The sequence below is a fragment of the Colias philodice genome, chromosome 18 (assembly GCF_061535455.1).
Source record: "Colias philodice isolate Cphi_HAF_F1 chromosome 18, ilColPhil1 Martin Lab GWU primary, whole genome shotgun sequence".
NCBI classification, from domain to species: domain Eukaryota; kingdom Metazoa; phylum Arthropoda; class Insecta; order Lepidoptera; family Pieridae; genus Colias; species Colias philodice.
Genome location: NC_143103.1, coordinates 92,594 through 109,994, shown reverse-complemented (window position 1 = coordinate 109,994; position 17,401 = coordinate 92,594). Strand labels below are relative to the sequence as shown.

The 17,401-nt window shown below is 33.7% G+C and overlaps 1 protein-coding gene across 1 annotated transcript; it reads left to right on the top strand.

The window, feature by feature from the left end:
• The first annotated feature begins 13,779 nt into the window (after window positions 1-13,779).
• On the top strand, window positions 13,780-16,889 carry LOC149480197 (epithelial serine protease-like). The gene is made up of 5 exons (XM_089706290.1): window positions 13,780-14,014; window positions 14,329-14,596; window positions 15,116-15,205; window positions 16,082-16,281; window positions 16,669-16,889. Exons 1-5 carry the CDS (start codon window positions 13,817-13,819, stop codon window positions 16,771-16,773), a joined length of 861 nt encoding a protein of 286 aa, XP_089562416.1. The 5' UTR covers window positions 13,780-13,816; the 3' UTR covers window positions 16,774-16,889.
• The last annotated feature ends 512 nt before the right edge of the window (window positions 16,890-17,401 follow it).

The following is a 17,401-nucleotide window of genomic DNA, read 5'->3' as shown; positions in this document are numbered from 1 at the left end:
TTCAAACACAGGTTTACATTTAAACCATATAAATCTTATCATTAAAATCTCAGTTCAAAAGTATTTACAGTACTGATCATTCCACAATATTATCACAATTACAAATAAATAAAAAACACAATCAAAATCAGGATTATCTTTATTTCTGACATTGTAAATACATGGGAACTTTCATTATGCTCTTCTTCATTTTCACTTTCCCTACTGCCATCACCTGTGTAAATCATTTCATCGATTAATTCAATTCACCTTTAAAAATAAAACGAAGAAGGGTATGTAATAGCAGCTCTATATAATTCCACACAGAGAGAACACATTTTTGACTGACAGGCTACCGTCTCCTACCACCCGATTTGTTTTTGATTGTGTATGACCGTGAATTGACCTCTATTTGGATGCGATGGGGGAAGCGCGCCTGCGGTACGCCTGCGGTACGCCCGCGGCGCAACCGTGGCGTGCCGCCTCGTCGCCTTTCCAAAATTCTTTCATACAAAATGTATAAGAAGGACGTGGTGCAAAACAGATTCAAGAGGTGCGCTTATGGCACGCCCGCGCCCGCGCCGCTTGTGTTTGACCCGCGCCTTAAATATTCATGTGTTATCATGAGGTGTAAACTTTATACATAGAGTCAAAAACATTTTTATTTTTATTTTTTTATTTTTATTTTACTTTTTATGATACCTTCATAAGGGATCTAAATTGCAGAAAGCTATTATGGTGTAAGAATTGTCAGAAATAACACAGTTTGAAGACGTTTTCCATTTGTGTTATTGCTACATCGAAATATAAATTCAAAGTCATTTACGAAGAGCGTGGAAAATAGATTAATAATTTCAAAATTAATTACACCAAAGTGAGTTTCGAGAAAAATATCATTGAGAATTTAATTTTGATTCATTCACGAGAAAATTTAATTTAACGCCACAGAATGTTTCCACGAAGTTATACAAAATGTTGTGAGCTATTTACTCAATATTGTGCTGACAGGGAAACTTGATCCGCACGAGTGTTGTTAGAGACAAAAGTTATTTTCTTCGTATCTATATTCTATTATGATAGCAATTGTACCTATAGAAAAATAAGTAACAGAAAAACAACAGACCTTATAAAGTTATTATTATATTAATTATTTGTGAAGTTTCGTATACACGAATGTTCTGATTCGTTTCTATTATTCTGTTCGTATAATAATATTATATTTGTGTATCGTATTTCGTATTTTTCGTTGTTCTTTGATTTAAAATACATATAAGTTGTAACAATGCTGAATAATTGCATTTGCAAAATTTCATGAAGAGAGATAATGACGTGCACAATATATTCTCTCAATAATATGTGAATTAATTTAGTAGATACAATATGTGAACAAGGGGATTTAATATCCCTTCCTATCCTACAATCCCTTTAAAGTAAAGTTAAATACAGCAGACTGTATGAGCTACGGAAATAAGAAGAAGCAAAAGCGGATTAGAGGCAGGCAGCGTCGCGGCACGAGATTATACCGCGGGGAATGTCGCAAATGTACTTTGTTGTACTACACATGTGTACCTTCTTTATAGCATATTATAGGAAATGTATTGATCTTGGTATTGCATGTTACTTAAATATTTCTGGAGTGCTTACATCGGTTTGAATAGAGAGAATAATCACTATATATTATAGTATAGAAAAAAGTCCCTGTCATCTGTGCGTCCCTATGAAAACTACTACTATAGCAACAGATTTATATTAGGCCTAAATATAAAAGAGACGTATTACATAGATCGAAGTAGACATATTAGGTACGTCTCTTTCAGGCAACAATGTCGTTTTGTTAAAACTTTAACCTCTATTTAGAAATAAAATATAGAACTCAGTTCGGCATGATTTACATATTCTAAATAGATCCGGCTGCCTAGGTCAGACTAGTTAGGGCTTATTTCGGTATGTCTGGATAGGAACTCTAGATAGCCAACCTAAAATAGTTATAAATTGGGTTAAGCCCTAGATCTAATTACCAATAGGTCATGAACTAATATTTGAAACAGTCGCATTGATTTGTGTTGTGTGTAGATTGTGTACTGTTCTAGACAACAATACAATGATTTACTGTAACATTCGGCATAGTACGTCTTTTGAACATAATAGATGTAGTTAATTTGTAGGAATAACTTTGATATTAATAATTTGCATAGCAATCTTTGGTTTTTTTAATGTTCACACGCAGCAGATTTATTATATGAAAAGGTGCATCTTCACAATAATAATATTAAGCGTACTATTAAGTATGTAATATTCCCTTTATTATTCTTCGTGTCGTAGAGACGAGGATGAACAATGCAGATGAAACAGGACAGTTTGGGTGCGTGTCTCGGCGTTTGATAAAACTGCTCCGTGGTTTATGCATGATTGTTCCGCGAGGAATCATCCCAAAGCACAAAGGGGTATGCGAGTCGGAACCCCTTCGAGCCAGGACTCCGGCCGGCACGTAACCGTCCGACCGGTTACAATACCGACTGACTGACGTTTCAAAGAGAAATGTTAATTCGCATTCTTTGAGCGCACCAAGCTTTTATAAAATATTCCTTTTTTCGAAGACGCCGTCGTAGATTAGAGCCGGGCCGGGAATGCGGGTCACTCCCGGCTCCGAAGGGTGATTCCACAAAAATGCCATTGTCTCTAGCCTAGCGAACGATGATAACAATATTTTCGAGAATCTTGATTATTTTTTCAGACTCGATTCTGGCGGCCCTCGCGAATCGCGATAACTTTTATGTTATTGTTATTTTATCTTACCTAAGAGTGTATTCTGCGAAATTAATTCAGGGTTGGCTTGTTTAATTTTATTAAAATTTTAATAACATTGACTTGGAATATTACAAAAAACCATAGGTACAATTTTTTGTTGTTAAACTTTTATTAGATAATAAATTTGGCGTTATGTTATATTTTAATACCTCGTATTTTTTATTTTTTTAATAATTTAAATTTGATTAGAACTCTTTATTTTAACTTTACCTCATATTCAAGGACAGTTAGTAATTTTTAATTGTGTATTATGTCTTAGATATTAAATGCTATATTTTTTATTTATTTTGAATTAAATAAAATAAAGTAGGATAATGTAAACATTCTAATACATCTCAAAGTATAAACATATCGTGTGAAGCGAAACGAGTAAGAAATTATGATAATTTATTGATGTTTTAATGTTAAAATTTACATTTTATTTAATTACATCCATATAAGAAGCGTATAATGATTAGCAACATCCATATGTATAAGATGAGCGACGAATAATGTTGAAACAGTTTGCAATAATCGTGTGACCTAAAATAGAAAGCAGACCCATTAGGTATACTAATTACGTTGCGATATATTTATGGGTCATTCAATTATATCAATACTTACATATTCAACATTACGAATTACAGTTATAAGAACTTGTGACATTATTTCTATTGGTAGTTCTTTATTTTTCATTACAGTTTATAAGTTTAGAAGCAATAACTGCAGATAGCGCGATGGATAGTCTTACTAAATACTAGGGGTAAAGTCACCAGTAGTTGACCATGTACCTGTAGTTGACCGCTAATGCACATAAACCGTTATAATAAGAATTCGCGGCAATTTTAAAAACTCATTCGTTAATAAGTAGTTAGTGCTGCTATCTGGTCAAATAGGCGCGTAAATTGCGCATCCATATCTGTCAAATATAGTAAATGGTGGTCAGTTGTTTGTTGAGTGACGGACCATTAAATCAATAAATTCGTTTTTGTAATAATATTCGTAGAGATTGAAAAAGTTTGAAGCTGAATACTAGGAACTTTGTCACCTTGTTGACGGTAAGTGTTTTTCGTTTTTTATTCGTTTATGGTTTATTTAAATGACAGGGTAATTAAAATTTAAAGATTTGTTGACAAAATTGAGATGTGGGGGTGGTCCAATACTGATTCCGTTTGACTGCGATTTTCTAGTAATTGACCATGGTGGTCCATTACCGAATTACCGTTTGACTATGATTTTCTAGTAATTGACCATGGTGGTCAACTTTTGATTATGTTCTGTATCTTTTAAATATACTGCATATAATAATTAATTAAAATAAACTATTTTATTTACTTTAACAATAGATTGATTTTCTTTAGTTAGTAAGTTAGTTTTGTTTATGGTACGAATTTATGGCTATGATCTATTACTAAAACCAATTTTTATCTTGTAGATGCCTGGGAAAAGGGGCGCATTCCTAAATTATACTGAAGCTGCAATGCTTGTAGCAGTGAACGATGTTCGTCTTCATAAAACACCAATACGAACGGCTGCAAAAAAGTTCGGTGTACCAAGAATAACGCTTACAAATAAAGTAATAGGGAAGTCACCGATGGAACGAAAAATGGGTCCGACATCCATCCTTACACCAGAAGAGGAGCATAAAATATGCGACTGGGTGCAAAAAATGGCAAAAAATGGCATAAAGATGTGCTCGACTATCCCTGGGATGCAGTAGTTGCTCACATAGAGGCTCCCAAGAAGACCAGTTCTACGAGAAATGTATATGATGTTCCAGAGATACATTCCTTGATATGATAAATTTGGCAAAAAGTTTGACGTTTACGCTTTGTGTTTGACAGTGTCCTTTTGTTTTATAACCATCTTTCGGATCTTTTAGAATCTTGTTTTTATTTAAATTATAGGCTTAAAAAGGCCTAATTATTATTATATTTCAAATAAAACGTTATCTTTTCATCTTATTGCTTCTTATTTAACAAATAACCCAATTAAAATTGTAGCATCTGAGTGGTCATCTACTGATGCAAAATATGGTCATCTTCTAGTTTTTAGATGGTCAACTACTAAATTTCTAATATAAGAACATTTTTAATTTTTTTTAAGTTTATTCGACCATTGTACGTGGTGAAATGCTTGTTCATATGTTAAAACACATTTCACAGGGTTTCCAAAAAAATAAACTTACTGAATTCATATGATAATTAAAGTCAAACATTTAAAAAGAATATTCTGTCTCCTTAAGTGGTCATCTACTGATGCTTTTACCTTAATTGCAAGAAATATTTAGTTTTATTAAATCTGATTTCAATTAACTTTTAAGTGGATTGTTTTTTCCGATAAAAATATTGAATAGTTATTAATTATACAAGTTTGTGTACTTATAGAAAGTATTGAAGTTTCCCTCTCAATTAATCTAAGTAAACGTCATTCTAGATTGTAATCTATCCGAAATATTGAAATAATAACATTTCGTATACGCCTGAGTGGAGAAGGCACGAGGCAGTGTAATAAATGACACATTGTTACTGCAATCCTACAAATGGCCGCTTTACTTGGAACGAAACAAACGCTTAATTTTAATTAGCAGTGTTTTGCATTGTTAAATTCATTAAATCCTATATTTGGTAGGTTTGGCTGTGTCGATACTCAGAGGCACGCAATCAGTGGTCGTAAAAGGGTTTGTTTACGCTTTTGTAATAGCTCAGAAATGGTTAAGCTGCTTTAAAACAGACTGCTTGAATAATTGATAGGTACCTACTTGTTGTCTGGAATTTGTAGTTCGTCACATGTTACTGAAAGCAAATACAACCATAAACATCTGCTTATATTTTCTGACTGTGTAATGGTTATGTGTAATGAAATAATTATATTTATTAAAATAAGAGTTAATTTGTATCTCATTTTTTTTAATTCTCAGATCTAACAGCCGATAAATAAAAATACCTAATTGTAACAAATACTTGTACTATCTTACTCTTATAGATTTAATCTGATGCGAACATTCACTTTACAGACAAATACCTATGTAACTTTCTTTACGATACAATATTCTCTCCTCTCTAATAACTTTATTGTGTAATGTGTGTGTGTGTTGTGTTTTTATTATTGTCGTGATTTCATAATTTATGTTTCTACTGAATTACTTACATCAATCTGTACAATATGACTCTACCATAGCAAATTACTTGCAAATTTTAGACAAGAAGTAAATAAATGAATAAATAACAAGCCAGATTGTTTCACTTTCCCCCTTCCTAATCCCCTCGTCTCCCCTCGCGTGAGAAAATCTTAAAATTAATCAAACCATAAATTATTCAACTCCATAATACCCAGCGATTAGGAGAAATATTTTTTGTTTGTTATTTGTAATTTATTAACAACAACAAAGTGTCTAATCTGAGTTTTTCTCCAATCCTGATGAAAAATTGTTACTAAACAGGTTTTAGACAGATTTCAGGATAATTTGACGATGTTTTGAAAGAAAATAAAAAGATTTTTTTTAGTTAACGATATTTATTAAATTTAGGACAGTTGAAATAAAACACTAATTGATCAATGTTTTCCGTATTGCAGGTGCAGGTGAAACAGAGAAATGAGTAATGACAACATTATACAGGGTGTAATCGTTAAGTGTGCACAAGCGATTATTCCGTAACTATTGCAGATATCAAAAAACTTTAAACTGATATCGAAAGTACTTAACCTAATGAGTAAAATGGCCATAATAAATTTTTAAAAATAAAACGAGAAATAACCAAAAATGTTACATTAAACGCTCCCATACAATTTATTTCCCATACATTTTGTATTCATAGTAGATTTTCGAAGTGACGTCCTTATTGTGCAATACAATGAGGAGGTCTATTTACAGTTTCTAAATGAACTTCCCTCCAAATTTGCGAAGTAATTAAAGCAGAAAACCAAAAAAACAAAAAAAAGCTAAAATCTTTCATATTAAATGTATAGGTTGATCCAAAAGTAATGATAATTGGGTATTTCCTGTGCACATAAAAATATAAAATAAATGTTTTATGCTTGCTCATGTAATCACTAAGTTATCACAAAAAAATTATATCTACAGGCCACGTTTCCAAGTATTAACATTAATTTTAATGTGAACAGTGCGAGCCAGAATGTTTCCCGACGAAAAGAAGAAACAACGATTCGACATTTAGAGGGTGCATTTCTAAATTTTTAATGAGATCAGGATAATTTTTTGTCACGATTTGTGACCATGGGCGTTACCTGGGTTCACCATGTTTATGCTGAAACCAAGAAACAATCAATGGCCTGGATGCGAGCTTCCAAAGTGACGGTGAAGATTTTCAAAGTGAAAATTAGTGGGATAGATTAAAGCCGTAGTTTTATGGGACGCTGAAGAAATGTGGAATATTTTAAGAAGGTAGCCACTACTACACAGGGCTCTTACTACACAGACCAAATTAAAAGATTGCGGGTAGGTTAGTAAGAAAAAGAGACATGGCAAACTTCGGTCTTGAATGTTGGTTCACCAAGACAACGCACCAGATCACAAAGCGTCAGTTGCGATGGCTGCCAATCAAAAATCGGCATTGAAAATGCTTGAACATCCACCCTGTTTGTAAGATCTAGCTCCTAGTTAATTCTATCTCTTACCTCGGCACAAGAAACACCGTCGATATAAGAAATTTTAAGACGACAGCGAAGTGATGGCCGATTTTGAGGGGTTTTTGTAGATGAAGTCAAAGTTTTTTTTTTTCTAAGTTAAGGAAAAAAAATATCGAAGTATTATCTAATTAGAAGACTATCTAGAGAAATACATAATTATTTTAACTGTAATGACCTTGTTTAATATTGATTATCATTACTTTTGGATCAACCCATGTACATGGGATATTCATATCTCATACTAAATGTATGGGAGGGCTTAAAGTTAATTTTTTAGATATTTCTCGTATTATTTTTAAAAATTTATTATGGCCATTTTACTCATTAGGTTAAGTACTTTCGATATCAGTTTAAAGTTTTTTGATATCTGTAATAGTTACGGAATAATCGCCTGTGCACACTTAACGATTACACCCTGTATATTAATATTGAGTACTTATGTAGAGCAGGCAATATCAACCATTTTGGCAAACTTAAGTTATATTTTTACGACGCAAACACAAGTTTCCTTTACTGATAAAAGTTGTCTCCGTCTAGTCAGTATAATATCAGTATGCTTATATCCTCCTAATTACAAGTCTACTTAAACATAATTCCACGGAATTTTACACCAAAACAGGACAACAATAACGTGGAATACATTATAATATGTAATAACACGAGGCTACACAGCCGATTATGCATGGAATAATTAATCGAGCACAAACTCATTAGGTGCGTCCCTCTCCCCCTCCCATCCCCCCACCCCCACTCACACTCCGCCCTCGTCCTTCGCCCTCAGCCCTCTCACACTATTGCACATGTTATCCGACTGCAACACAAATAGGCACATTTTTAATAATCCTTCATTACACAACTCTAAGCTATTCATTGTATGCACTCGTGAATATGGAAATCTTATTTACGTCGGATCATGCATGTCTCTGTGAAATAAATAAACATGTATTGATGTAAAGAAATTGTAATTTTCCTTGTATGATAAAAGTTAAATTAACTCGTTTCTCTTAAACTAAACCCAAACAGTCAATAGTACAGCAAAACAAGTTCAGATGAAGGTTTTTACCATTTTAAATATTTAACTTATAATATTGTACGTTTAATACCTATGCTTAAAAGTTTTGTTCAATCTTGTATAAAACCTTTAAATGTGGAACTGAAATAATATTTCGAAGTAAAAAAGTTATTCTCATTCTTTTATATTAATGACAATGTTAAGTTGTCGCATTTAATAACGACTACAACTTCGTAGAACTAAAATATAATTAATTTACTAAAAGACAAATTAAGGCTGTGTCAAATAGAAATTTGCTCACATAAAATAGTTATACTTAAAACCTACTTCATTAATTAATTACAAATAGCTTATATTATTCGCTATTAAATTACTTGTATTATATATTCTTATAATATGACATTTAATTTCTCTTCAAAGTTATTTCATATTTAATGCCACAGCCCACATTGGAGCCCTTGTAAATAACTAACTCAATCTGAGTCATAATATTAGATGTTCCCGGAAATTTCATACAAACTGTAAGTCAGCTTTGAGCTACCACGCACGGGAATGAAATGTCAGGGTTTATTGCATTGCTATGTAATTTAACGATACGACGATCAAAGAATACACACTACATTGCTGCTGTAAATGGTGAGTAGCTTTTGTTTTCTATACTAATCCAGCAATGTGCAATGTATTCAATATGTAATCAATATGGTTGTAGATTCTATATGGCCCATGTAAGGACAGGACACGCAGCCCTGCACGTGTCCTTTGTCTTATATAAGACTAGGTAAGGGTATTGTAGTATGATTGGATAGATGTACCCAGTTGAGTATTAGAAAGAAAACTTTTAAAACCAACAAAGTAAATACCAAAATATTTATTTTTTTATATTTTTATTACAATAAGAAGTTATTTTTAGTGCATAAAAGGAACAGCGTCTAATCTTAACACCTCTGCTAAATTTGTTACAGCTCCCATAGCACTCGAGCTGAGCTTGACCTGAAGCGACTTACGGCGTCGAGTGGTGTTCACTATAAATAAGTCATTCAAAATCTTTAAACACCCAGAATGAAACTTTGTTATAGGAACTAGAAGGGTCATCAAATTTCTCATGACATGAATATCTTGATGATTTCATTATGTAAAAACCTCAATTTATTATCGTATTAACAACAATTCTAATTAGGTTACTGATTATAAATATAGCAGATATGAAAGCTAATTACCATCAATCATTTGGCCAATAAAACTGAAAAGCGGGCTATCTGTCCCCGTCCGATGCCTTACATATTAAATATTAATGATAATAACTGCTTTAAAATTCAAATTTTACTTTCGTTTATCGCGAACCGAGCTGATATCTAAATCACTTCATTAGCAGCGCCGTAAATTTTATTAAAAGCAATTCCAATGAGTTCGTTTCGTCATAATTACTTTGATTATTTCGTGACCCACGCTAATTTGAGCAGAAAAATATGTTATCGTGTATTTTATAGAGAACTATTAACCATTTCATTATAACAATAACGACACAAAATAGGCCGCACAATAGAAAGGTAAAATACTCAACAGGTGGTCTTGAGCAATTGAAACATTAAATAAATTTAGCAGTTACCTTATAGTTTTGGTTTTTGTATTTTTTATGTTCGACAATAATTTTACGATTTCATCCTCATTCAAAACAGTTTTTATTAAATGTGGTGTTGTATTGAAAATAAATCCTAATCCTTGCATCCTTAAATTACCTTTTTCAATTGTCACTCAGTTCAAAGCTGAAATTTTTAAAATTAATGATTATCGGATAAATATCAAGGTTCCATGAACTTAACCTTGCCTATAACAGTACTGTAAACTAAACTTAATTAACACGCCACAGGATGATAACATATCAAAGTTCCTTGCCGTCAGCAGATCAATAGAGGCAGTGACGTGGAATTCCTGGAGTCGTGCGGTTTCCGTCCCACCGCGACCGGGGCAAGGGGCTGCGCTTTGATCACTGCGACTCAATGCTGTTTGTAATGCTAGTTATTACCTAGGTACTACATGATGTTTTACTTGAAAATTAATTGGTATGACATTTTCTCTACATGCAACTATTACGAGCAAGGTATAATATTTATTTGGTTCACTAGCTTTCCGCCCGCGGCTTCGCCCGCTTAGTCTAAAACATAATAAATTATATACTAAAACCTTCCTCTTGAATCACTCTATCTATTAAAAAAAACCGCATCAAAATCCGTTGCGTAGTTTTAAAGATTTAAGCATACATAGGGAAATAGGGACATAGGGACAGAGAAAGCGACTTTGTTTTATACTATGTAGTGATATGGTAGTGATTATTAAAGACGAGCTGAGGGACGGTTTCCCGTAGATTAAATTACGGGCAAAAGCAAGCTACAGCATAGAAAAATATGTTTGAGTGATTGAGTAGGCAACAAACATCCTATACGATTCATCTATCCATCCACATAAACTTTCACATGTTTTTAAATTATATATATTATGAACTACCTTATTATATACTACCTTATTATATTTATATATATTATGAAGGACCTTATCAAGTTTTAAATATGGTCTCAAAAAACAGCTACTTACCGAGTTTCGTAACCAGCCTTAGTCGCATTGTTATTACAGTCGTACCGTGATTGTTGTATTGCACGCCTCATAAGCGAAGCGTTGAGGTGGGTACTACTGTCACTTCGCGCAAAACATCTGATTTTTCAAACTTGAAATGTCTTTATGTATCATACATTGCACTTGTAAGATAATACATACACACACATATTAAGAAAAAACACTATTTTTAACGTTCATGATATTTTTGATGTCATTTTTGTTATTTAAACTAGTTAAAAAACAGTTTAAAAAAGACCTGTCTTGGACGTCCGTGTGTCTGTATGTGCGGATCCTTTTTCTTGTTAACACGATAGCGACCGAAATACTTTACTAATCGAGTCTTTTTTTTTTTCTCTTACGCTTGAGTATGCTCAGGAATAGAACCCTTTCATTTTTCAGGGTCTGATTCGATGTGGTTTAATTGTTATTAAATAAACAAAAATAATAATTAATAAATATTTATTAAAAAAAATTATGAGGCGTGCACTTTTGGATTTTCCAATTTATTTTATTGTTTACTCCCTGTTATTCTATATGGTATTTTTTATTTTTATTTTTTATCTTATGTATAATTGTGTTATTATAATATTGCATTTAAATTATTATTATTATTAATTCCTATGTATTCTATTAATTGGTAGATATATTTATATATTATACAATATATATTTAAGTACACAAAAATTATAGTATTCTGTATTATATTATATTTAAGTATTATTGATTCACATCTTTTGACTGGCACTCCAACAAGGGACTACTGAAAATCAGCGCTTCACAACATAACGTGTAGCACATGCTGAGTAGCTACCCTTTTTGGCACCACACTGATCAGCAGTAAGTACCTACCTTTTTAATGTATTTTCTTTTTTTTCTGTTTATTTTTGTTATATTTTGTTTTCTCTTTGTATTGTGTGGTGCTAAATAAACATTTTTTCTTTCTTTCTTTCTTTCAACTAGGTTTCCACCCGCGGCTTCGCCCGCGCAGTCAAAGAAAAACCCGCATAGTTCCCGTTCCCGTGGGATTTCCGGAATTGCGTCATTTTCCCGGGATAAAAAGTAGCCTATGTCCTTTCTCGGGTATCAAAATATCTACATACCAAATTTCATGAAAATTGGTTTAGTAGTTTAGGCGTGATTGAGTAACAGACAGACAGACAGAGTTACTTTCGCATTTATAATATTATGATTATGATGATACATCTAACAGGCTTTATATATATCTTTACAATATAAGGTTTTATAAGAAACTAGTTTGATATACTTACGTGATGTTGTCAGAAATAATAAAAATTCTCTCCATCCATACTTAGCTCTGTAAGTATCTATAATATGATAACAAATGGCCTGTTGCATTATTAAAAGACTTTCAAAGAAATAGAGATTTAATTAAAGTGAACAAGAAGATAATGCTCCATTCGTAGAAACGTTATTATTGTCAGCTATTTATGGATAAAGCGACTTCTTTACTTTGCATTGTTATGAATTCTGTGAGTGACGAAATGGAACTATGTATTTGTTGTTTGTTTTTCCAATACGCATGTTGCGTACGGCGTACCTAGACTACCTACTTAATTGCAGTAAGATAAACGTTATTAAAATCGCTTACACTCATTCATAAAGTATACAAATAGAAGTTACTAAGTATGGTTTTTTACGCATAAACTACTGGACCGATTTTGATGAAATTTGGCACAGATAATCTTTAGACCCTGAGAAAGAACATAGGCTTCCTTTTATTGCGAAATATGTACCACGGGCGAAGCCCGGGCGGACCGCTAGTTAGTTATATTATGGAATCGCGGTAACATTAAAACGTTATCATAAAATCAAAGATTTCTCACGACATCTCGTGGACCGCTACATCGATTCGACGACCGAAATTATCAAATTATGATCGAGCCGAGAAGCGAAATATCGAATGGCGTGTGAAAACCTACAAAATTTAAATAACTTAAATCATTGAACAACTCTGTGGTAACCATTATTGTAAATGACGCGGTTAGACCAGGTTCGACACCAGGCGATGCTCGTAAAACATCCATTATTAATTATTGCGTTAATTGTGTTTGAGATTTAGTTCCCTATTCGGTTTAAAGTTCAAGGAATTTTTAACCAATTAAAAATATGAATTAAGCATGAACTTCTGTTTGAAGATTATTATAATCGAATCATAGTTTTGATTGAAATAAATCGCGTTTAAATGACTGCGCGGCGATTTGTTATCTTGGGACTAATAAGAAAACAATTTTGTATAAGTATATAAAATAGAAGTACATATAAGTAAATAAAATAGGAATAATTCGAGACTGATATAAAAATGATCTAAAACTTATACAATATGGGATATTTATTGACGGAAAACTAATATAATTCGCTCTTAAATAAGTTAAACAAAGTCTCGTCGAGGAATCTTATCTGGGATTGTCGGGATTTGGGGACTACACACATTTGTTATTACGTTTATTCAGTTTTATTATATTGCGCTACGATTTCAAAACAGTAAACAGTGCAGTAATATGAATTATTGTAGATTTCTTTTCGTGATAACAAGAACATAATGATAACAGAATTATTACCATCGGTACTATAAATACACTAATTTTATTTTGAATCTGACATCGATCAATGACTGCTTATTGAGATCTTAGTGAGAATTATCTGAATCAGATTTATACGAACGCAACTGAATAGATTTGTAGAGTCCCGGAATGATATTATAATTGTTCCTCTAAGATAAAATAAATACAGACATCAAGAGACTGCTAAGACGTAATAATGAAACTTATAACTGTTATACTTGTTTTTCTTCTGATATTTGTAACGGTGTTTGGTGCAGAGCTAATAAGCACCGACTACCACGGCCTGTACGGCATTCCTGAAGCCCAGAGGATAAGGAACAGAGAGAGATTTAGCTCTCCTGGCTTTAGGCTGATAGGAGCTGTACCGGTTAATCTTGGAGACTACCCTTATTTCGTAAGTATAACCATGTATAACATAATTTTGAAGTCCTTATTGTCCTGAAATTTCTTCCGCTCATCTCATAGTTTAATACGAGAGAATATATAAACCAACCAGACCTACCTCTCCTGCAGTTTCAAATATGTACTTAAATACCAGTATTAAAACGTATACTACTCTACAAGTTTTAAACATTGACTAAAAACACGATGGAAGTTTATGATCATTCAGAAACTAAATTTAAATGTAATCTAATGTAAAATAAAAAAAAAAAAACTTTAAGCCGTTTATAGTATATTTTCATATAGTGAGGTTGTACATGTTTATAGGCAGGACTGCTAATAAAGTTGACAAACGGCGCCACATCAGTATGCGGCTCCTCCCTCCTGTCGCACAGCAAGCTGGTGACGGCGGCGCACTGCTGGCGCACGGAGCAGCACCAGGCGCAGCAGCTCACCGTGGTGCTCGCCTCCACGCGCCTGTACTCCGGCGGCACGCGCCTCACCACCACAAGCGTGGAAGTCCACGCCAACTACGTGCCCAGCAGTCTTAGCTATGACATCGCGCTGATCACCATTAACAGAGTTCAATTTACCAGTAAGTGGATTGCTTTCATAACAAGTTCGTAATCATTGTTTTATGCTAATAAAATATTAGCCAATTAAATGAAACTCGCGCTATTGAATTGTCAAACACGAGTAAATTATTGAAGGTTAGAATTAGCTGGTGCTTCTAAACATGCATTTTGTGAAACAATCTACAATCACGCAGTTTGTATTGTTTAGTAAATTGCTATTTGTTTAACGTTTGTAAAACTGTGATATATTTGCATAGTTTATCGTTGGTGTTCTGTATGTAGTTACATATATGAAATATTGATTAACCCATTGAGCCCCGAACGGCCTGCCGCGACACAATAGATTTTCTTTTGTGTCTGTGATTCCGGGGCCTGATGGATTAATTTATCCTGCGGCTTAATTTCCGTATCGGATGTATATGATCTACTTTCATACGAGTTTGTAACCTTGAGTTTGTTACAGTAATTTTTGTTCTATAATTATTTCCTTTCACTATGAGTTGAACTCAATTTTATTTACCAAAGTGAACCTTTACCAGGCAACATTCAGCCAATAGCGCTGGCGACCGGCGATCAAGATTACATGGGCACGTGGGCGCGGGCGGCTGGCTTCGGGAAGACAAGCGACTGTGAGTCCAGCTATTTGCAATTACTAGCCACGAACCCTTAGAGAATATTTTAATGCTAGCAAAGATTTTAAATTAAACATTTTAAAGAATGAATATTAACATTATATTATAGTACATAGCTTCAACAATAATTGATATGCATACGTCGAAACGTGTATAGACTATAGAGTCATAGATTTATTATCTTTATAATATGATCGGGTAAAGATAAACACATGTGCACAATATTTATCTTTTCATTTACGACAACGCGGCGTGTTGAATGTTTATTTTCTTTATTACACGAGCGTAATAATGTGTTTGAAAGTTTGCTTTTACATACATGAAACATATTTTTTTCAAATGCAGTCATTATCATTAATTATTAGTAAAGATATTTTCACGACTCTATAAATTACCAGACCTAATGAATATAAATCTCTTTACCTATCGAATGTTAAATCGCGAAGAACTTTAATGATATAAGTTTATCGCATTGCAATGTACCTATCAAAAATTTACGTTTTACAATTATTTTGTAAAAGAGCGACCAATATTATGTTAATAAATACGACCTAATAAAACTTGAATTTATGTATATGCTTGTCCCTGTATTAAGCAGGATATTCCTGTCATATTATAAAACATTAACAAATGTTTTCCTTTTTACATTAAACGTGTATTAGTGTGTTGTAATAGTGAGAGTCAAACATGGGTCCTGGGTTCAATTTCCAGTGGTTATAAAGCAAAGGTTCATTTGTATTGCAAGCTACCTACACATTTATTTATCCTTAACCAAAATGTCTACGTCCTCGTGGAGTATGTTCAAGAGCTTACTCCACGAGCTTAACTTTGTGTTGAAGAGCAGGAATCTTTATCAACCACCTCTACTTTTAGCGCAGCAGTACATAACCCGCAGCAGCTACCTGGGCCACGTGTCGCTGCAGGTGATCAGCAACGCGGAGTGCCTGCGGACCTTCGCGCCGCGCTTCGTGCTGTCCACCACACTCTGCACCAGTGGGACTGAAGGGCTTGGCACCTGTGCTGGAGATTCTGGTGGACCGCTCGTTATTGGCAGCAAGGGAAATGCTACTCTGGTATAACTTTAATGGAACAGTCTAGTTGACACGGCTTGTCAGGGGGGACAGCTAAATGGATGAGCTGTTACTCAAAGTTGGTGTAATTTCAAGGCAGTATTAAGGTTAACCCAACGACGTCATGGTTTACCATTCTAACGTTCATCATTCATTCTACAACACAAGGTGTGAGAAATGCATACAGATCTGTGAAGTTTCACAAACATGATTGGATAGAGCATAGTCGCTATAATGTAATATTACTGCTAGCTTTGATAATAATGTATTAAACGGTTACACAATGTAGCAATAGTTAATATTTTCAAGAAAATATCGTAAGCTAATAGAATATCATTTATTAATTTAAAAAAAGGCAATGAAGTAAAATAAGAATATACAAATTTTCAGATCGGCATAACGTCATTTGGGTCGGTGCGCGGCTGCGAGCTGAAGCTCCCGTCCGGCTTCTCCAGAGTCACCGCTTTCTACTCCTGGATACAGAACCGCTTGTGATTCCCAATGTGCCTGAAATCAATCACTAGTTATAGTCCATCTATACTTTCCTCACTCAACTTTAGCTTAACTCTACCTTATTTACAAGTTTCCTTAAAATAAATAGTTACAAATCATTACGTCTCTTTATTTCGACCTTTTTAAGAGCCTCTCGTTTACCACTTAGCACGTTAGTGCCGAAACCATATATCTATTATTGTAGGTTTTAGAGATACGGAATACTTTTCTAAACGTATCTTAAACGTAAAGCAAAGAGCGGCCATTGATAAGACATGCTCTAACACACAAGACACACAGTGACACAAATTGTCCCAGTCTGCATTAGCGTCAGTTCCCCCGTCCACACGCGGTGCGGACTCCAAAGGAATGCTTTCACACATGCCGAGTGACAACTCATGTTGCCCTCATACTTCCTATTATACGAGTATCCGATGTACCGACTTAATGCATGAAACGCGGCGTCTATGACGTTTCTGTTATACCTATATAGCAATTCACATTCTGACATGTAATAAATATAATAATAGGAATTCCCTACTAAAAATATAGTTTGAGGTAAAATTACACTCAAGGACATGAAAATTTATGATCGTTGATACATTTATTATCAGGCAAATATAGCACTTCT

What these genes read in the sequence shown, in the direction of transcription:
- LOC149480197 (XM_089706290.1), top strand. Translation starts at nt 13,817, where the DNA reads ATGAAACTTATAACTGTTATACTTGTTTTTCTTCTGATATTTGTAACG. An exon ending in TAACAGAGTTCAATTTACCA is followed by an intron (nt 14,597 to 15,115) that starts GTAAGTGGATTG and finishes AACCTTTACCAG; the next exon opens with GCAACATTCAGCCAATAGCG. An exon ending in GCAAGGGAAATGCTACTCTG is followed by an intron (nt 16,282 to 16,668) that starts GTATAACTTTAA and finishes ACAAATTTTCAG; the next exon opens with ATCGGCATAACGTCATTTGG.